The sequence below is a fragment of the Rhineura floridana genome, chromosome 3 (assembly GCF_030035675.1).
Source record: "Rhineura floridana isolate rRhiFlo1 chromosome 3, rRhiFlo1.hap2, whole genome shotgun sequence".
In the NCBI taxonomy this organism is placed as follows: Eukaryota; Metazoa; Chordata; class Lepidosauria; order Squamata; family Rhineuridae; genus Rhineura; species Rhineura floridana.
In genome coordinates, this window is record NC_084482.1 from 143,943,701 (window position 1) to 143,966,477 (window position 22,777).

Genomic DNA, 22,777 nt, shown 5'->3' on the forward strand with positions numbered 1-22,777 from the left:
GAGCTCCTTCTCTCCCACCTCAAGGGCTGTTAGAGCAGCCCCAGTGCTGTGCAACCAAGAATCTGCTGTAAAGGGGTTTCTGATAAAATGTTGCAGCACATGGACACCTATGCTTCCCTTGAAGTATTTTTAGCGGCTGCAGCACTAGAGTGTGTTGAACAAAGTGTTGTACAGCATGGGCCTGTGAGTCAGAATCAGACATCCATCAAGCAGGAGCTGAACTGAATACAATTTATTTGCATCATCTCCTCCAGCCCTTTCAGTCTGAGTGTGATTGCAACATGTACTGGCCATTTTAACTGTTAGCTCTCATCCTGCTGCTAGCAGCAAAGATCAGCAGTAATATTTTTTTTAAAAAAACCAAGTGGAATATCCTACAATAAAAACAACTGCAATTTTTTATATGGGGTAGCTTATCCAGCTCAACTCCCTGCTGCTCTAAGTCAGTCTCTTTCCTAGAAAAATGACAGACTAGGCCTACATTTTTTATGCAACCAAATAGTTTCTTCCATGACGACTAAATACACTCCATGTTTTAAAACCCTAAATCAGGAGAGGGGAACACATTCCCTCATGGGCTGCATGACAGAGGTAGGTGCGCGCAGCCAGAGACAAAAAAAAGCAGGCAGGGCAATGGCGGTGGCTAGTGTTACCCTTGGCATAGTGGGCTATATTCCAGCCACACAGAAGTCTGGGGTTTCTACATACACATCTTTCTAGCTAGCCAAGCAACAGGCACTGCCACCGTTCAAGGGCACATTCTGGAAAGCAAAATCACTTGAGAAAGGTGCAGAGCAGGGCCAGGGATTAATGTGGCCTGAGGAGGGTGTGTGGCCTAGGAAAAGTCCCAAGGGCCAGACAGAGACGGTTGGAGGGCCAGATGTGACTCCCAGACCTTCGGTTCCCCATTTCTCCCCTAAATGAAATGCTGCTGTTGCTCAGAGGCACTAAAGACTGACCTGGCTCCTCTGCCAAGAATGGATGAAGAGGTTAACTGACATTCGTTTTTAAAAAAAGGCTTGAAGTCAGGGCTGGGGAACATTTTCCAGCCTCCCTCTGGTGGCTCCAAGCCAATGTTGGGCAGGGCCAGAGGGAAAAAGTCAGTGAGGCCAGAGGCAAAAAGAGACAATCCAACAGATGTCATTCTTACCTCTGTACAGTAAGGTGCATTCTGGCCACAGAGCAGGGGAAGCTAAACCTGATGTGTATGTAGGAGGAAAGGTGTATTCCGCATCAGACTTTGCTGCTGGTTACAAAAAGTGATAAGGCTGCACTTTCTGGTGCTATGTCTAATTCAGAGTCATCAGCCGGTTGCTTACTTAGCTCCGGTGTATACATAATTAGCGATTATGACTTGGAGATTCAAGAAACAGCCCACTTTAGTCCAAGGTGCTTCAGAAGCTGCTTAATTTGGGCTAGGGTCTGTCCAAGTCCACTTGTTTTCTCTCCCCTCACCCACAACTTCATCACTGGAAAAGAAAACAGCTATAACTTTTTTTTCCCATTGTGACTGATGGAACGTGGATGAAATTTGCAGCCATACAAGCCCCTTCAGAGTGGATAAAATCTGCCAAATTACAGGAAAATAGATCCAGGGGCTTTTATTTTATTTAAAATACATTTACCCGCTCTTCATTACAAATTCAATCCCAGAGAGGGTTACCATTAAAATACAAGCCATAAACACAATACGATCAGTCAAAAAAAAAAAAAAAAAAAGCAAGACAGATAAATAACATTCAAGAAATAATAAAATAAATATTGATCCTGGCATCAAGCTCCAACAAAGGCCTGGGCAAATAGCCAGGTCTACAGCTTAACCGAATAGGCACCAATTTTATCTGAGACGAGAGGGAGTTGCAAAGATGGGTGCCAACAGCTCTAAAGTTTTATTCATTTTTTTAAAAAAGGAAACTTTTTTATTTTGGGGTGGAATTGGATGAAATCTGCAAGCAAGATCATCCTTCCAAGGACATGGATCATGCCAGATTTTAGAAGGGTACTTTCAGGAGTTTTCCTGCAAGGGCCACCATTACAGTTTGGGAGTGTGTGTGTGTAAAAAAGGAATCACTTAATCTCCCTAGTATTTGGATGGGGGGGGGGTTGTTCTCAAAATTGCAGCCATGAAAGAGGTGTTCCTGGTTAAGAAACCTGCCAAATTGTAGACAAAGACATCCCAGGGGCCTTGTGCAGAAGAACTCAAAAGGATTTGCTTTCTGCATAAAATCATTCCCTCTCAATACAAGCTTGATTCATCCATCACAATGGTCCTCTCCCTCCTTCATCTTCCCTCCCCATCCTGGCAACTCCCTTAAGCTTAAGAGTTTTGCTCTTGCAAAGCTGGTCCCTCTCCTCCCCACACACAGGCGTTAGAGCCATATTTTCTTCTTTAGATCCTTGTTGGCAATTTTTTTAACTTCTAGACTGCCAAGACACCACCAAGCGCTTCAGTGGTCCCTGCTTTCCAGTGTTGTACAGCCTTGTGCAGATCCCACTTCACCTTCAACAAACCCTAAATCCATCTGAGGCACCCTGCCTCAACTTGGGATTCAGGATTTTTCTAAATCCTGTGAACACCCTTAATATATAGAGTTAAAACACATGGTTCCTTCATGACAAGCAACAGCGTAAACGTCATTTTATTCAGAAAGGCAACATAGTACAGTATCCTGGCTACCTTACCTGCAGAAGCCTTGATTGTCATATCCCATGTTACTACCATCATCAAATACTGGCCTATTCTTTATTTTTCTGTTATTGTTGTTATTTCTGCCTTTAAAACCAAAGTAAGCCACTTGCATGTTTTCCAGTTCTTCACTTCTGAGCTGGTACCACAGCTGCATATCCCTGCGAAGACAGGCACAGAGAAAGGATGGCAATAAACATGGGTGTCAGCAATGCAGTTAGCTAGAGGAGAAGAGTTTCAAAGGAAGTTACCCAGACATCAAGAACACCAGGGAACCACACAGTCTGTGTTATTTCAGATATAATAACTTCCGCTTAAGACCATCCTTGATGTTGTTGATAACCTTCAAAGTTATCCTAGCTGTGATCTCGGATAATCTTAAATCACTGCTATGTATAATTATTGTGGTAGCAAAAATCATTTGGGCCAGAAGGTGGAAACTGGCACAACCTCCTAATGAAAATGAATGGCTACATAAATGTTTGGAACTTGCTGTAATGGACAAGTTAACTTATTCTGTGCATAGGAGGGAAGCAATATCAAGATCCTCAGAATTCATAGATAGGTGGTCACGGTTTATTCAATACTGGAATGGCAGATATGGAAATCAGAGGTGTGAGATGGTTTTGTTTCAGTAATTTACAGTTAACTGACTATATTGCTAGTATATTAGGGTATCAGGAAAAAGAAAATGAATTGTTTTATTTTTATTGTAAGGAAAGTCTTTTATTTTTTATTTTTGAGAGAGGTTTTTAATGTATCTGTGTGAGTCTGTGTGTGTGTATGTTTAAATAATAAGATTATAAAGGATAATCACTAATACCTTTACATAAATGCTTTTTCTGCTCTTGTATTTCTTCTTTATATTTTGTTGTATATGTGCTGGAAATGTATCTATTCTATGCTTTAAAATACTAATACTAATCTTGGGGGGAGAAGGGGACAAGAGCACCAGGGAAAAGTTGGTGTGTGACATGGCAGGCAGAATTTGGAGTCCCAGAAAAGAAATAAGACTGTGTGGGAAGTGGCATTATATTTGTAGAGGATTTATCACTTTTTGACTCTCACTGCCATTCTTTTTCAGCTACTGCTTTGGAAAGTATACATCTGCCATGCATAGATGTATGAGAGACATCAGAAATACGACCCTGTTGATTCTTCTTAATCACTCGGTGGCTTTTCACCATGTTATCCTTCTGAAGAACTCGTGCAATTTGGAAGTGGGTGGTTTTGTTGTGGGTTCTTTCCTCTCTCTCATTTACAATTGTAGTAAGCAATTAATGCATTTAATAAATAAAAATATTATTAAATAATACCAGGAGATTAAGTTTAGCTCAAGGGTGGGGAACCTCCAGCCCATGGGCCTAATTTGGCCTGTATGGCCATTTTGGACAAACCACTCCCACCTGTCACTCATCTAACAGCCTATGACATCAAGTGTGGAGGTCATCTCTGCTCTAAGCACTAAGTGCTAAGAGCAGAGATAAGGTATCTCTTATCTCCATTCTTACTGCTAATCTGCACAGTGCTAAGATCAGAAATAACGTGCTGCTTGCTCTTTGAAAGAGGGCAGGCAGCAGCTTATCTCAGCATTATGGTATCACAGTGCTAAGATTGGGGAGAAGTCTCTGTTGCCACAGCAGAGGCAGTTTCTGGAGCCTGGAAAAGTATAATCAAAAGCCACTGTAAATACTATATTACTACACAGGGAACAGCATGATGCAGTCCATGTGTACTGTGTTATGTGTGGTTGCATATGTGTGTATTTTGCTGCTTGCAGATGTGCTAGGAACTGCAATACCATGCTTGGTGGCCCTGAATCAGGAGGCTGTGAGCAGGGCTGGCTCTGCCATGTAGCAGGTGAAGTAAGCCACTTCATTGGGAGTGGAAGCACAGATGAAGGTAGGAAGTGATATCTAAATGCTACAGCAAGCCTGTTAGAAAGTGTTTGTCCTAGTGGCGGGGTTGGGGAGAATGTCATTTGGGCAGCACTGACTGTTCAGCATGTGGTAAGAATTTGTCAAGTTTATGATGGCTGGGGCAGAGAGAGTTGCTACATGCGTCAACAAGGTGCCATTTCAGACAGATAGACAAGGCAACTTTCACCAGAGTTCCAACAGCCAGATTTAACTTACTTTAAGATAAAAACATGAAAAACAGCCTATTTTAGAAACTTTGATTACAGCAAAATTACCATCATGAGACAACTCATTTTGAAGCAAAGCAATGTTTTGTTTTTCCTTTGGCATACAGACTAAACCCTCTCAGAAATACAGGTCTTCATGTGTGGGAGGACTGAGAGCTGGTGATGGGGGGACTGGTGGGAGAAAGGGATGTCGAGGAGGCAACAGGGACCAGATTGTTTCCCTTAGTATCTAATCAGCAAAATGCTCACAAAAACAATAATTTGGAATTCAGGAAAGTCCAATACAACTCACAGGCAGTGGAGACTGGTGGCTCCAATGTCATCTGGCAGTGAATCCACTCTGGGTTTTAGTCCAAACTTTCATGGTACTAAAGCATCTTGAACAGCTCCTTGAAATTTTGGACTAAAACCTGGAGTGGATTCACTGCCCTACTGACATTGGAACCACCAGTCGCCACTGCTAACAGGAGATCAAAAAGCAAAAAACGGGTGTCAAAATTATGTAACTGCAATTATATAATAAGGTACTTTAGCTGAAAAATAGCAATCTAATTGCCATGATCTGCTTTCCTGAACAACACTTAGAACCAAGCTGTTCTGTCACTTGTGGTTTCTCCTGAAAAAAATCATTTCAGTTGGTTTCATGGCTTTCCTTCTCCTACACTAAGATATTAAAACTGTGCAGTCAGGACCTGTCTTAAAGCACTGGGCTACCTGAAGCAGAACATCCACATGGTGCCTGCCACCAAAGGCCCTGGGCTTGTATTTGCAGGATGTTAATACTGGTTAACTACCCCCTTGCACGCAATGTTTAATCTTCAACAAAAAGGACAGCTCTCCTCCCCCTCGCAAATGACTCAGACAGATGCTAGAATTAAAAGTCTGTTGGTTTTGCTATGAAAAACTAACTATGGCAGCTTTCACACACGGGGCTGATTGTGTTAGTTTAAAGGATTAAAAAGGTTGCGCTTCTGTCCCAATTTCTAACATTCCTTTGTCACTGCAGTACCTTTTGTGTTAAGGAACAGGGATAAGTACATGGGATGCCTCAGGCCCGGAGGCCCTCCAGGCCTCTCTCTTTGACCCTTGGAACTCTCCCCAGCCACACCCTCTCTCCCCATCCCTGCTTGCACCTTTCTTGAGTGTTTTTGCCTGGCTAGATTGTGTGCAAGAACTCTGAAAATGCCTTTTGCTTACCTTGATGGAGGATAAAGAGGATTGTGTATAGAAACTAGTCTATTGTATATAAAGGAATAAATATATACATTTGTTGCTCCACCCATTTATGTCTCTGGCTCAGCCCATCACGTGCGTGTGGCCCCCAGAAGGTTGCCCTGAAGGGAATGTGGCCCTTGGTCTGAAAAAGATTGCCCAGCCCAATCTACAAGAGCTTACTGCAGTTCTCAGCTCCTGCTGCATCAGGGCCCAGAGCCATTCTGGAGAAATAAAAATGGCGGTAGCTATTGCAGTCACTTTGCCCAGCATTTCTCTTCACGGCACCAGGGTGAGTACTGCCACTCTAAAAGAAGGGGGGGGCTTTAAAGGGATGCTGTTGACCAGCATCAGCGGCACTCAGTGGCTAGCATTTGCTTCCCTAAGCTGAGTGCAAATTTAAGGCCTGTTCTGTTCCACTGACCCTGCCTATGATTGTTCAAAATGGCGTAAACGTTATTCCCTAGAAAGCAGCAGGAGAAGACTGGCTGTTGATATGGCAGGGAGTGATGCACAAAGAAGAAAGGTAGCGGCTTCCTGGAGGGCTGGCTCTCCATGTTGGGAGAATAGACACAGGGAATGCTCAAGTAACAACACTAGAATCAAGCTGAGCATCTGTACAACACAAGCAATGCTTTAAACACTTATTTTGTCTCATGTGATTGCATGCAATACTATCAGTAACTGGCTTTTCCTTCCTCCCAAAAGTACATTGCTAGTGGTTACCAGCTGTTAATCCTATGCAAAGCATATCTGTCTCAGTTTAGCAGCTAAGAGGACTACCTTGTTAAATGGTCTAAGCTGTTCCATACAACTCATTTCAGTGACTGAAGGGTCGTCATATAATGACTTTCTCCCTTACTATCCTTGAGGTAAAACAGACTTGTGAACAATGCCATATATGGAAAGACTGGAGGCAAATGCTTCTTTGCTAGTTGTGTTCAGGGCATGGTAGCTCAAAATCTTACTAGGGTTAGCCACTAGACTGAGAAATGTTGCTGGCTAAGCTGAAGGACAAGATGGCACCTCTCCCCTTACTTCCCCAACCAAACTGACCTTGGGACAATCTTCCTCCATTGTACCTGAAGGCAGCAGGCTAGCTCACAGGGTGCACGGCAGGCCATGGTATGCACATATCTGTCTTCCAACAGCTTCTTGCCTCTCCCTGCTGCCCAGCCCAGCATCTGCTGCCTGAGGTGACCATCTCATTTTGTCTAATGTGATAGGGTTTGCCAGGGTTTCAGAACACTTTCAAAAGATGATTTTATTGCTCGGCTACTAAGGAGAAAAGTTATTATATGGTGACTCTACCACCACCAATGCGTATCCAACATGGCCACTGGATTGGGCTGATGGGAGATGTAGTTCAAAAAAGTAACTTTTCCAAGCTCTGTGGTTAATGCTTTGATTATCTCTCTTAAATCTTTGTCTGAAATTACTTCCCCTCTCAAACATGACCTACCTTTGAGCTCTTCTTCTCTCACCTTTCTTAACACATTTGGTAAGACAACATGTTAAAAAAGCCATCGACATCAGCAGAATAATGGCGCAACTCACAATGGAGGCAATCACTGCAACTTTAAATCCAAAGGTTTCATATTTGGATATGGCTGAAATAAAGAAAACACAGTCACAGATTGACATCCACATTGACATCTACCTTCTTCACGCTCCTGTTAACAACCCCTCACTTTAGTATGTGTTGACAGCTGGAGTATTTTGGCTTCAGTTCAACCTGGGAGCATCTCAAAGTATTTAAAAGTGTCCTATTTATAAGTGAGAGATGAAATCCTAACAAGTAGCTTGGCACAGCAATTTTCCAGCAGAGAAGATGGACCAAAAAAAGGGAGGGGGAGACACACTGTCACAGCTTGTGACACAGACCTGGCACCAGGGGTTGGCACTGTTAGGCACCTGCCTAGACCCCTGCCCCAAGAGGGGGGGCACTGCTAATCCCTGGAGCCTCCTGGTTGTGCTGCTGCCCCTCCTGCTCCTCAGCATTCACGTCCTCACTCCAAGTAAGTGGGTAGTGAGAGGAGCAAGCAGAAGCATTTGAAACCTCTACAAACTTTGTCCTCTTCTTCTGGAAGGCAGTGCTGATTGGGCCCAGAGGGAGCAGCCAACTAATGAGGCACAGCAGCAAAGAGGAGGAAGCTAAAGTACTTAGGAAGGAGGGCCACTGATAACATGTTGCCCAATATAGCCCATTACATTCAGAACCACACCAGCCCAAATGCAGCCTACCAGTTAGGTATTTGTGATCTGTTCAAATCACAAATTTGACTGCCTCCCTATTCTTACCGTCCTTGCGGGGCAGGGATGCTTATGAAGTCCTTGGTAGGCCACCATATAAGATTAGCAGGCTATTATTTATTATTCTTTCTTACATTTACATCCCACCTTTCCTCCAATGAGCTCAAGATGGTGTCCATGGTTCTCCCCTCCCCATTTTGTTCTCGCAACAACCCTGTGAGGTAGGTTAGGCTGAGAGACAGATACTGGCCCAGTGAGCTTTATGGCTGAGTGGGAATTCAAACCCTGGTCTCCCAGATCATAGGCTAACACCCTAACCATTACACCACACTGGCTCACTGGCTCACAGGTTTTCTGGTCTTGAGTCAATAAAAAAAATTCTTATGCATTAGTTCTAAGTAAAATTAACATTAACAAATCCTAGAGCATTTTCAGGATAGAGCTATAAAAAATGAAATTCAAACATTTCAAGATGAGTTAATGGCTAGAACAGCTCTTTAATTAAATTTAATACCTTGCCTGGCATCCAACATTTAACCGGTTCTGTTTATGGAGAAAACATTCAGTATTAGGGTTCGTCTTCCCAGTAAGTGATGCGATCATACTGCCCAAGGTTGCACTTTTTCAGTATCAGGAGATACAAAGGATTTTCCTTCATCCATGCAATCTTGGCAGACATACTTGGCAGAATGTCAAAGTGAAGGGGGAAGGAAGGATCAAGGGGCAAACCATCGGAAAATTTGTAGTTCTAATAATATATGGAGTGAGAAATGCCAGATGTCCAAGCTGGATTTAGAAAGGGAAGAGGCACCAGTGATCATATTGCAAACCTACGTTGGATAATGGAACGGACCAAGGAATTTCAGAAGAAAATCACCCTGTGCTTTATAGATTACAGCAAACCTTTGACTGTGTAGATCGTGAAAAACTAAGGAATACTTTAAAAGAAATGGGGGTGCCACAGCATTTGATTGTCCTGATGCGCAACCTATACTCTGGACAAGAGGCTACTGTAAGGACAAAATACGGAGAAACCGATTGGTTCCCAATTGGAAAGGGGGTGTATTTTATCACCCTATTTATTTAATCTATACGCAGAACATATCATACAGAAAGTGGGATTGGACCAAGATGAAGGAGATGTGCAAATTGAAGGCAGAAATATCAATAATTTTAGATGATACCATACTACTAGCAGAAACCAGTAACGATTTAAAATGAATTCACTAATAGGCAAAAAACCTTGCAGTTTAAGAATGTACCTATAGCCCACAGATATTTCTACCAAACTTTAAAAACCAAGGAAATTGGGCAGCTATAGTGAATGCACCAGGGGAGCAGGAGATCTGACCTCCTCTCTGAGATATTGTACTGCCCTACAAAATTGTCAAAATGCAAACACAATTTGGGTTGGTCTTTCACAGTTCAATCCACTTGCTGTGTAGTTTGGAAGAATTTGGTAACATGTGCCTCTGAGCATATGGTGAGTGGTGGCAACACCTGCCATCTCCAAAGATGGACAATTATATTTTTGTATGTTTGTTGGTGTTCTTCTTACTTTGCTTCTTTCCTGTGTTACTAATGTTTCTACAGAGAATCTAAACTAGAAAATTTTATTTCCCTCATCTGGGTCAAATTTATATTTATTAATTTCAAAGCCTTTTTATTGGTCAATGTCATATGATGGTGAAGATAGCCTTTTTTGTTTCAAACTGGAGGTTATGGTCTATTTCTATTTTGGGTGCATTAATGGTTGGACCTGAAACTGCAGTTTAATGTAAAATCAGACTGATTCCAATATGTTGCTACTTTAGCAATGACTCTAGTTGTTGGAAAAAAGAGGATGCATGTTTTCAGCCTGCTATGTTTAAACTACTTTATTTAAGGCAAGGTGTTCACAATCAATTAAAAACATAGAGCACACCTAGAATTTTGCTAGAATATATTTCACCTCCCACTGTTTTATCTTGTGCAAATTGAGACACTTCTGAGGTCCACTGGAAACTATTTTGCAGAAGTCAGTGCCATTATTCTACAATTATGTTTGGAGTTTTTTTAGTATAAATTTTGCAAAGTGTTGCTGTACTTCACATATTCATAGAAACAAAAGCAAAAGAAAATGATTTCCTATAGAAAATGTAACTAAAATTGCAAAGTAAATCAGACATATTTAAAGTAAACATCTGAACTATATAAAGTGTCTTAATAATGTTGCTTCCTCCCGGCTAAAACAAGATCAGCACAGGACATATCTTCTTTCTGTTCTTTGGGCTGATTGCAGGTGTTGCCACCACTCACCATATGCTCAGAGGCACATGTTACCAAATTCTTCCAAGCTACACAGCAAGTGGATTGGACTGTGAAAGACCAACCCAAATTGTGTTTGCATTTTGACAACTTTGTAGGGCAGTACAATATCTCAGAGAGGAGGTCAGGTCTCCTGCTCCCCTGGTGCATTCACTATAGCTGCCCAATTTCCTTGGTTTTTAAAGTTTGGTAGAAATATCTGTGGGCTATAGGTACATTCTTAAACCGCAAGGTTTTTTGCCTATTAGTGAATTTCCCTGCTTTTTAATCTGGGAGGTAAGAAATGGGATCCTGTGCAAGTTTGCTGAGAATGGATTGATCATTTGCATGCTTATTATGGGATTTACACACACACACCAGGTAATCATGCTTAGGATAGGTGAAACTGACCACAGGGGATGGAGAAAGGAGGAGGGGGAGGAGGTAAGGGTGGAAAGGCAGAGGGGAGGACTGGGATGGGAGCAGGCAGGAGGGGGAGGGGAGAAGAAGGACAGATGTGGTCGTTTGCATGTTTATTGAGTTCAGTGGGATTTACTCCCGTGCAATCATGCTTAGGATAGGTAAAACTGACTTGGGGGAGGGACGGAGGGCTGGAGTGGGCAGGGAAGGCAGAAGAAGGAAGAGGGGAGGAGAAAGGGAGTGGAAAGGGGAAGGAGGGAAAAGGCAGTTCTGATCATTTGTATGATTATTGAGTTGAATCGGATATACTCTTGTGCAATCATGATTAGGATAGGTAAAACTGACCAGGCTGGGCCTGCCAACCAAGACGTCTTCTGTATCTTTCACAGTTGGGCAGGGGGAAGGGACAATTCTACCTTGTGGTTTTTCCCATTACAATGTTGCAAGAACACCGGCACTTGGCTGACTTTCTCTTCTCCTAAAGATACAGGATCAGTCTCAGGCCCTGAACCTGGCAACCCTACCTCCCACCCAAATTTAAAACAAAGCTGTCCCTGGCCACATCCACACCAGGCCTCTATTACACTTTGGACAATCATTATTTATTTATCTATTTATTTAGTGTATTTATATACCGCCCCATAGCCAAAGCTCTCTGGGCAGTTTACAATAACTAAAAACATTAAAAACAAATATACAAATTTAAAAACACATCTTTTAAAAACAATTTAAAACAATTTATCATGGCTTCTCTCAAAGCCATGGCTCAAAGCCAATCATGGCTTCTCTCAAAGAATCCTGGGAAGTGTAGTTAGTGAAGGGTGCTGAGAGTTGCTAGGAGATGCCCTGTTCCTCTCACAGACCTTTAATCAGAGTGGCTGACTGTTAACCATTCTCTCAGGGGAATAGGAGTCTCCTCTCAGCACCCTTCACAAACTACACTTCCCAGGATTCTTTGAGAGAAGCCATGACTGTCTCAAGTGAAATCAAGTCTGGTGTGGGTGTGGCCCTCTGATTAGCCAAGCCCAGCAGCTGTGAGGCTTTTAGAACACTGACAGTTGGTCCTTACTGAGCATGCCCCGCGTTATAATAGGCTTCCAGCCAAAATTTCTTAAATTAATTAAAAATCAACCAGGCATTTTTTTTTAACTTTTAAACTGCAGTAGATGAAGAATGAATGAATACTGTTTATTACGGTCAAAGACCAATACAAGAGGAAAACGCACAAAAGTAGAAAACACTAGACTGGAAAATAGACTAATTCAAACATATGGCACAATTCATACAGTAAAATTCATTTAAAAGATTTAAAACAAGTAAAGCTAAAGGATTAAAAAAAATGCAAGTTAATTATATATCTAGTTTATCATTTGTTTCCTACAGACAATGGACGCCACACAATATTTTGCTACTTTCTTAGTAACATCTGGTTGTTTATCAGCAAGAAGATAATCCACATAAAAAACTTCATTTCTGCCCGGTATAGATCGCAAGATAGGGGATATTACTTGCGATCTGAGATCTCGATAAAAGGGACAGTGCAAAAGAACATGTGACACCGTTTCTACCATTCCTTCCCCACATGGACACTTTCTGTCATTATATGGGATTTTCTTAAATCTTCTTTCAAGTAGAGCTGACGGAAGGATGTTAAACCTAGCCAATGTAAATGCTTTTTGATATTTAGCTATTGTAAGGTCCGTTAGATATGGCATGGGCATATGAGGGTTTGAATTGTACTTCTGCTTAGTTACAAGCATTAGATGTTGCTGATAGTCTACATCTTTAAGGCGGAGCAAAATGTTCGATTTAGCTTTTTTATAGCCCATTTCTAGTATTACTGGGATAGAGAACCCTAATTTAGTTATCTTATCTAGTAACATTCTCTTCCAGGTAGCTTGGAAGTTGTCTAATAGGATGTAGGGCGCCAGTCCTAACGGGTTAAATAATATTTTTAACCAGGCACATATTCTGTAGCTCCATATTCGAAATTCGATTGAAGGCTTGTAATCTTAAAATGAAACTATGTATGCACGAAGGCACCGCAAGTATGGTTCTTAGGAAACTATTTTGGACAGCCTCCAGCGGAGTATAATTCTCACAAGTACTGACCTGGATCCCATATAGTAATTGGGGTACAATTTTTAGCACAAAAACTTTTATGACTGCAGGGAGGAATTGCCCACCTTTGCTAAAATAAAAAGATAAGAGGGCTTTCAGCGTTCTTTTCGCCTTTGCAACTCCCGTTTTAATATGCAATTGCCAAGCTCCAGACGCTTGGAAAATCATCCCCAAATATCAAAATGCAGACACTTGTTCGATTTGATGTTCACTGATCCGCCAGCAATGTTTTAAACGTTTTTTGGTGAAAATCAAAACTTTAGTTTTATCATAATTTATTTCTAGGTATTCCTCGGAACAGAATTTAGCTAGCGCAACCAATAACCTTCTTAATCCCACCTGAATTCTGGCCATCAAGACTAGGTCGTCTGCATATAACAGAACATTTCTTGAATGTTCGGCTAGTCTGGGCGAGTGAGATTGGATTAGTGAGAGACTATGAACAATCGGATTGATATATATATTAAAAAGTAACGGGGCAAGGATACATCCCTGTTTAACTCCTCTAAAGGTAAAAATGGGATTGGTTAGATGACCCTTACTATTACATCTAACACGCAGGGATCTCTTTTCATATAATCCACGAATTAGCATTAACAATCGCTTGTCTATATTTGTATTAGAAAGTTTCTCCCACAGTCGAGATCTAGATATCGTATCGAAAGCCAACTTTAAATCTATAAAAGCTGTATAGAGAGCAGTTCCTGGTTTATCCGTATACTTATTTACCAGATGGTGCAAGACCAGTGCTTGATCAATAGTGGAATGGCCAACCCGAAAACCTGCTTGTTCCTGTGCCAAGATATCATTTTGTTCTACCCAGGAACTAAGTTTGAATAAAGATGAGCAGCGTATATTTTGCTTATTATACTTAGTAAGCTTATTGGTCTAAAGTTGGTCGGGTCACATGTAGAACCTTTTTTAAATATCAGCACAATAATTGCCAAGCACCAGTCTTCAGGAATACACATGGAATGATCTACAAACGTGAATAAGGCCGCCAGTAATGGGGCCCACCATTCCGCATTTGATTTGAAGATTTCTGCCAGAATATTATCAGGGCCGGGGGCCTTATTCATTTTCAATGTAGCTAATATCTCTAGAATTTCCCTAGGTGAAACAGGGTCCCATTCTGGTATGTTACTCAGATTACAATTGAGCATAGAAAAATTATGGGGGTCGGTGTTGTACATCTTGCCAAAATAATTTTCCCAAACCTGTGGGGGGATAAAACTTCCCAACCTTTGTACTGGTCTTGACCAGCTATGGGCAATTATCTTCCAGAATAGGGATGCGTTTTTTAAACTAGATGCATGTATAAGTCTTGTCCAAGTTTCTTTTTGATCTAATTTTTTTTTTGGTTAATCAGGTGTTTATATTGTTTCCTGATATCACAGTAGGATTGGAGAAACTCGGGGGACCTTTCGATTTTATAGGCCTTGAATGCTAGTATCAGTTGTTTCTTTTTAAGCACACACTCTTGGTCAAACCATGATTTGGATCTGACCTTCCTATCTATTATTTTAATATTTGTATCAGGAAACAAGGTCTTTTGAATAGAGATTATCAGTTGTTGAATATATCTAAAATATAGATGGGGCTCAATCGTATGGGGTGCTAAGATTATTTGGTCTTTGCAAGCTACACATTCCTGTGAATTTAATGTCTCTGTTACAACATTATCTAACTTAGGTACCCATTTAACTCTTCCAGGGCGTATTTCATATTCAGTGTTAGGAAATGACATAGGGTCAGTAAATATAACTTGATTCTCACATTCAAGTACGGTAATTAGTGGAGAATGATCACTTTCCGGTCCGGCCCCTATCTTAAAGTTAGATACAGATTGAAATAATTCAAGAGACACAATACCCAGATCATTTGTAGACGCTCCTGAGCTGGAAAGGTAAGTAAAGTCACCTTCCAAGTCTCCATTTGTATGCCCATTCATCAAAATTAAATTCAATTTAAATATCATTTGAAGTAAACACAGCCCAGTATAGGTGATTCCACTATCTTTTGATTTTCTACTCGGAATGGCACCGAGACCATCCATCACTGGTACCATCATATGATATTTGGCATATAGAGCTTCATCAGATACACCCAATCTAACATTAAAAACCCCCATTATTATTAATAGGGTTTCTGGATGTAATAAAATTTGCTTTCGTAGATATTCATCCAGCTTTTGTATTTTCAAGGCGCCTGATTTTTTGTCCCTGCTAGGTGGAAGATACACATTAATAAATAGCAATGGAAAACGGGGGAGTCTTAATATAACCGCAGATGCTAATTCGGGCAAGGGCTCGAGAATAGTAATAGGTGCATTAATCGTAGTGGAGATAAACAAACAGATACCTCCTTTTGGTCTACCCCCCTTAGTACTTGGGGTCGCAGGTAGTTGATATGCCGAATACCCGTCTAAGCTCAACTCTCCCACTGACCAAGTTTCCTGGAGAAATATTAGTTCATGTTGTTTTAGAAAATTCAAACAAGAAGGATCATCGACTTTGTTTCTCCAGCCTGCTATATTCCATGATAAGATCTTCAGCTGAGCTGTTTTTATAGTAGGTCTTTGTCAGATGTCAATTTGGTATCGTTCCTTCTTGGATTTATTGCTAACTTTTGATGAAGACATCTCATCTACCTTCTTTTGGATGGGCGTATTAGATTGATGTATAGCTCGATTTTTAATCTTAACTCGGGTTTGCTGGGTGTCTTCCAATGAGGGGGGCCTAGTTTGAGAGGAAGATTCCACATCGCTAATGCAGTGTGCAGGAGGAAGCATACTATATGTTTGCGTGTGATCCGTGTTCTTTGGTTGTATATGGTCTAAGAATTGGGGTTCTCCTTTCTGGGTCTTTGTTCTTATAGCCCCCATTAGATTGTCTAATCGAATTCTGATAACAGCTTGAGCCTCTGCAGTTAGTGTGCTAAATGTTTCTAGTAGGGCAAGCTCTTCTGGGATAAACTGTCCACACTCTTCAATTATATCATTGTTAGGCTCATAAGTGGGCGGAGTCTCTTGATAGATCTGCTTATCAGATTTAACCTTCTTGGGCAGCTTCCTCCCCCCAGGGCGACCTTGAGACTTCTCCTTCACGTCATTTCTCTCTTTTCCTGAGGGGCCTGATTTTGTCGCACTCAGCAAGTTGGTTACTAATCTTGCGGGGCGGGGCTACATTATCAAAAACTCTTAGGATAGAGAGATTCCGCTCTGTAAATAGGTCTTTTTTTCCATATATCAGCTGGGCTTTCTCTTTGTCATGGAATCGGACAATAGCTCTTGCATTCACATAGTTATAGAAAAGAATTTCAATAAATGCTATGTCTATAATGTGAATAGCTCCAGGTATAACAGTAGATGAAGGTCAGAGTATGGGGCAAGGTCAGTATTAGGATTACAGGTACTCTGTGAACATGGCTGATTTTTAATGAATTTCAACAGATTATGAGAACTCGCAGAAAAAAGTCCAAAAGGGCTCTGAGTTTTTTTCTCTCTTTTTACACTTTGAACTCTCGATTCTCTCTGACTGTTTTGTGTATCGCCATGAAAATTGACAGGGTTGTTAAGCAAGCGTTTCTGAGTTCAGAACTAAAAGTTTTGTAAGGTTTTGTTTGAGATGAGCTTATGGGAAGCCTCAGAATGGCATGGGGGGATATTTTCCATTTAACATTGCGGAATGTGAAAAATCCCCGCTGACTATAGTATACAGCCACTCTCGTGGCTGTATAATGCTGATGAAAGTTAAAGAGGAAAGCACAAAAGCAGAACTACAGTTGAACGTCAAAAACACTAAACTAATGACAACAGAAGATTTATGCAACTTTAAAGGTGACAATGAGGACATTGAACTTGTCAAGGATTATCAATATCTTGGCACAGTCATTAACCAAAATGGAGACAACAGTCAAGAAATCAGAAGAAGGCTAGGACTGGGGAGGGCAGCTGTGAGAGAACTAGAAAAAGTCCTCAGATGCAAAGAAGTATCACTGAACACTGAAGTCAGGATCATTCAGACCATGGTATTCCCGATCTCTAAGTAAGGATGTGAAAGTTGGACAGTGAAAAAAGCAGGTAAGAGAAAAATCAACATTTGAAATGTGGTGTTGGAGGAGAGCTTTGCGCTTACCATGGACTGCGAAACAGACAAATAATTGGGTGTTAGAACAAATTAAACCAGAACTATCACTAGAAGCTAAAATGATGAAACTGAGGTTATCATACTTTGGACACATAATGAGAAGACATGATTCATTAGAAAAGACAATAATGCTGGGAAAAACAGAAGGGAGTAGAAAAAGAGGAAGGCCAAACAAGAGATGGATTGATTCCATCAAGGAAGCCACAGACCTGAATTTACAAGATCTGAACAGGGTGGTTCACGACAGATGCTGTTGGAGGTCACTGATTCATGGGATCACCATAAGTCAAAGTCGACTTGAAGGCACATAACAACAAATAATAGAAGGAACAGGTGTGGTAACAGGCTTAACACCTGGGCTAGGTGTGAGACACACACACAGGTAAGCAGTAGTCATTGTTTCCTATGCTATCTTTTGCTGAAACGTAACCTGACCCAACCGCCACCTGCTATGGGAGTGAGAAAGGGAGAACCTGTCAGTGTTTGACAAGCAAAAGGATGATGGAGGGTGTGTGTGCCTAATACAGGGATGGGTAGCTTAATTCCTAATGCTGTTTCTGTACATTATCTTGGACTTAGGAAGGTATCAGATACATGAGAATTATCTTTGGTTCCAATATATCACCTGCCACAGTCACAAATGTCAGTCACTTAATTCCACCAAGAACACAAAACAAGGCCACGTTCACATACATACATTTATTCTACTGTTATTCCACTTTAAACTATCATGGCTTCCCCCAAAGAATCATGGAAAGCATAGTTTGTGAAGGGTGCTGAGAGTTGTTAGGTGACTCCTATTCTTTTCGCAGAGCTACAATTTCCCGAGTGGTTTAACAGTCAGACCCTCTTCCCAAGGAACTCTAACAGGCACACAGGTTATATAGATACATTCCTCCCCATTATGGTGAGATGCACTGAATTTTTATTTAAATTATAGTAATTATTTTTAAATTTGCATCTATACATATTTATTTGCATCTGTGCCCCCTTTTGTCCTCTTTTTTATGATGCATTTCCCCTCTCCACCCTGCCCCTGGATACGTACGTGGCCACCCAATTCCTTCACACATACTGACATCCATTTTCCAGGAAAATCATCAAAATCCTAGCTTCGGCATATATGGGGCAAAACTGCAGGTCCATTTTCTTTGATGGTATGGGGTATTTGGGGGCTGGGATTAAGCTTGTAGGGAGATGGAGTTTATGAGCGCTTGTTTTATACAATGTCAGAGGAATATTTTATACATTCATTATACATTTTATACAAGGGAAAGAAAAATATTCTGTGTGAATAATGGCTACGAAGGTGGTGCTGATGTGAGAAATTTGGATTCTGGGACCACGGGCTATGCTTCCTGGAAGATGGATTGCTTCAAAGTGATGGGTTGCATCTCACAAGGACTGGGAAGAATGTGTTTAGCCACAGCATGCAGAAGTTCATCAGGAGGGCTTTAAACTGAATCTTAAGGGGGAGGGAGATGTAAACTTGGTGGTAACGACTGATGAAGGCTTGTGCACAGTAACGGGAACAGAGAGATTGGCTCTAGTAGGACCCAATAATAGTCCTCAGAAAAATGTAGTAAGGAAGCCATGGCCTTCGATGTCTGTATACTAATGCACAGAGTATATGACACAAGCAGGACGAACTTGAACTCTTAATAGAGGAGGGTAATTACGACTTGATAGGTATATCTGAAACTTGGTGGGATGACTCCCATGACTGGACTACAGCAATTGCAGGATATAACTTGTTCAAAAAGAACAGAAGGAATAAAAATGGAGGGGGAGTCACGCTATATGTTAAAAACATATATCCCTTCACAGAAATACAGGAAGACGAGCTTGGTAGCTCCACCAAGAGTATCTGGATTAAAATTAATGGCGCAAGTAATAAAAGGAATGTGGTGCTGGGAGTTTACTACCGACCACCCAATGAATGTAACTTTTGAAAAGCAAATTGCCGAAGTTTCGAGGAGGCATGATGCAGTAGTAATGGGGGATTTCAATTATCCCGATATCTGTTGGGAGACAAATTCTGCCAAACAAGGGCCCTCCAAGAAATTTCTGACTTGTGTTGGAAGTAACTTTCTCCTACAGAAAGTGGAGGAAGCAACCAGAGGATCAGCTATCCTGGACTTGATTCTAACAAATAGAGATGATTTGGTGGATGAAGTGGCAGTTATGGAACGCTGGGGGAAAGTGACCACACCATACTTGAATTCTTGATTTTAACAGAAGCAAAAGCTGAGAGTAGCCATAAGCACACCCTGGACTTCAGGAAAGTTGATTTTAATAAACTCAGAACAATTGTAAGTACCGTTCCATGGCAAACCACCCTAATGAGAAAAGGAGTCCAAAGTGGGTGGGAGTTCCTAAAAAAGGAAATTCTAAAAGCGCAATGGCAAGCAATTCCAACAAGGAAAAATGGGGGAAACAACAGAAAAGCCAATGTGGCTTCACAAAAAGCTTAGAGAGGACCTGAAAACAAAAAAGGACACATACAGGAAGTGGAAAGAAGGCCAGGCCACAAAGGAAGAGTACAGGCAGGTATCACGGAATTGCAGGGATGGCGTCAGGAAGGCTAAAGCTGAGAATGAGCTGACGTTAGTAAGAGATGCTAAAAGCAACAAAAAAGCTTTCTTCAGGTATGTCCAAAGTAAAAGACAGAGAAAAGAAATGGTGGCACAGCTACTCAATGAGGATGGCAAAATAATAACAGATGACAAAGAAAAGACAGAAGTGCTCAATTCCTACTTTGGCTCAGTCTTCTCCCAAAAAACGGTCTATGACCCTCCCAGGAAACATGAAGTAGAAGGGGCAGGATTGGAGCTTGAGATTGATAGAGAAATGGTCAAGAAATACCTAGTCACTTTGAACGAGTTCAAATCGGCAGGGCCCGATAAACAGCATCCTAGAGTATTGAAGGAATTGGCTGAAGAACTCTCAGAACTGCTGTCTATTATCGTTGCAAAATCATGGAGGACTGGTGAAGTGCCAGATGACTGGAGGAGAGCTAATGTTGTCCATATCTTCAAAAAGGGCAAAAAGGAGGAACCAGGGAACACTTCTCTAGTAGAGGAAGAAACCAGTCACCAACAGGATCTCTGTCTTATGTGGACTGTACTTCGATTTGTTAGCTCACATCCAGCTCATTATTACCTCTAGACACCTGTTCAGGATACAGCAGGAGTGGAGACCCTGATCTGGCCAGGTGGCCAGATCCTTATCTCCCCTATCCCCTGCCAGCCAAATATGACCAGTGGGCAGAGTTGCCAACCTGCCAATCACTTGACATCACAATTATGTCAGGTGATTACTGTTGGGACTTCAAAGCACAATGCCGGGCTTGCAAACAGCCCTGATCAGCAGGCTTGGAGTCATTGCTTATGGGAGGTGACATCAAAGCCTGTGTTCTGCGGAAATCAGCTACGCAATCAAGTTGTCCACGTGGATTGGAGGTTCCCCACTCTGGATCTACAGGAGCGTAGACGTGAGTGTAACGAAAAGGAGAACTATAGATATGAGTGTAACCTACATATTGATTTATTTAAATAATTGGATACCTCTTGCATTCAGTTATCCCAGTCCGCATCTGTAATGGAATTGTTTTAAAGATTTTTTAAAATATGTTTTTAACAGTGTTTTACCATTTATTTATTTTTTAAAGTGTGTTTTCTCACTTGTTGTTTGCCACTCCGGGTTCCTTCTGGAAGGAAGGGCAGGAAATAAATAAATAAATAAATAAATAAATAAATAAATAAATAAATTCCAAAGACTGCTTATGTGGTTTAGGGTAGTTGTTGCTGCCAGCCACTATGGTTCAGATCAACAAGCAATTTCAAATGAGTGGGCAAGCCACTCTGTCCCTTGCCATTTCAAAATTAGATGTGGATCCACTTCAGATCTATTAAGGATTTATAGCATTGTCAATATGTGATGCACTGAAATCCTTGACTTCGAGCTCTCTTCCTGCAGTTGGATCACTCTCATTGGTATAATAAATAAGAAAAAGCAGAGTGAAAAGGGCCAGTATTGTTTCCATTTAAGGCCTATTGTCAACATGACAGCTGCTTCTTTCTACTGTCTACAAGCAATAGCCTAACTGCACGTTACAGAAATCTTTTAGGAGATCAATCATTTTTCAAAAGCCTAGCATTATTTTTTTTTTAGGCAAGAGCTATTCACAGACACATTATATAAAAAAGCCGTCTTATTGGGCTGACCTGCAGTTTTCTGAGAAAGTGTATAGAACATGTCTTACAGTTGCAGAAATAAAACAAATCTAAGGTTAAGTGTTTATATCCAGCATGAAACTGTCCAGAAGCCCTTCTTTGATGGTAGCCAGTGACATCAGAATTTTCTAGGTTATTCCAGAGTATGGCAGTAACAGTAATGAATGGCATTCACTGTTCCCCTATACATCCATCATCGCCAGCTTTGCCAGCACTATGGATCACCCATTATGTGACGATTTATCCAAATCAACTGGAGGAAGAAAATACTTACGTTTACATGAGGGAATGTCTGCTGTCCACTGCGTGCTGTTTCCTTTCCACATGCACGTGACAACACCTTGTCCAATCAGCTGGTGTTCTGCAGAACACTGGAATGTTATTACAGTGCCAATGGTGGTACCATTGCCATGGATTATCTGTGATGTGCCAAGGTGAGGTGGAAATATTTGGCTGCATTGTCCTATTAAAAGGAAGGGGTAAACAGTTGTTATACTTTTATCAACATGTTTCTTGAGCAAAGCTACAGGCTGAAATATTTTAGGTCTTAACTCATCCTCGAATTACCACTGGATTAAAACAGCAACATCTAAATTAATTAATAACAGGTGTAGTACAGTGGCTAAGTGTGTAAACTATAATCCCAAAATTCCTAGGTTCAAAGCACCTCAGGAACACACACATTGGGTAAGGCTAGCCTCTCAGCCTCAGTTTCCCCATGGGCAAAAGGGGATAACAGGGCTTGCCTACATTACAGAGCTGACAATAAAGATGATTCAGATAATGTATAGGACTGCTTTACATGCTTGAAAGGTGCTCTATAAATGCTAAGTAGCAGTATTAGAATATCAGAGATGAGGGAGAAGATTTACTAGCTCTGGATCTCAGCTACAAAAAGCAAACAAGCTAACTGGATTGTAAGTGCATAGCTGCCAGACTCTGACAATCTCAAAGAGATAAATGGTTGTTCCTCTCTTCTTCACCCAAAAGTCTACCCCCATATCTCATGCTGAAACCAAAGGCAGTCACATTAGGCCCAGTATTTCCATATCTAAATTAAGACTTCATTCCTACAAGTATGTTCAAACACAACATGATTTATAATCACTTCACATTGCCATATATTCAGGCTAAAATGTGTACTGACATGCTTTTCATAATGCAACCATACAATACAGACACTAAAAGAAAGCTTGCTAATGTAGTCTTTGACAAGCTGCTATGGTATGATTATGGCTGCAATCCTGTGCACACTTTCCTGGGAATATGC

At 41.2% G+C, this 22,777-nt stretch overlaps 1 protein-coding gene across 1 annotated transcript in view; it reads right to left on the minus strand.

The window, feature by feature from the left end:
- Positions 1–22,777, minus strand: part of SUSD3 (sushi domain containing 3) — a 79,587-nt gene that overhangs the window by 18,215 nt on the left and 38,595 nt on the right. The window contains exons 2-4 of the mRNA XM_061622012.1: positions 21,782–21,970; positions 7,507–7,654; positions 2,683–2,847 (exon numbers count right to left, since the gene is read on the minus strand). Coding sequence (XP_061477996.1) covers positions 2,683–2,847; positions 7,507–7,654; positions 21,782–21,970 — 502 coding nt within the window. The remainder of the gene's footprint in view (positions 1–2,682; positions 2,848–7,506; positions 7,655–21,781; positions 21,971–22,777) is intronic.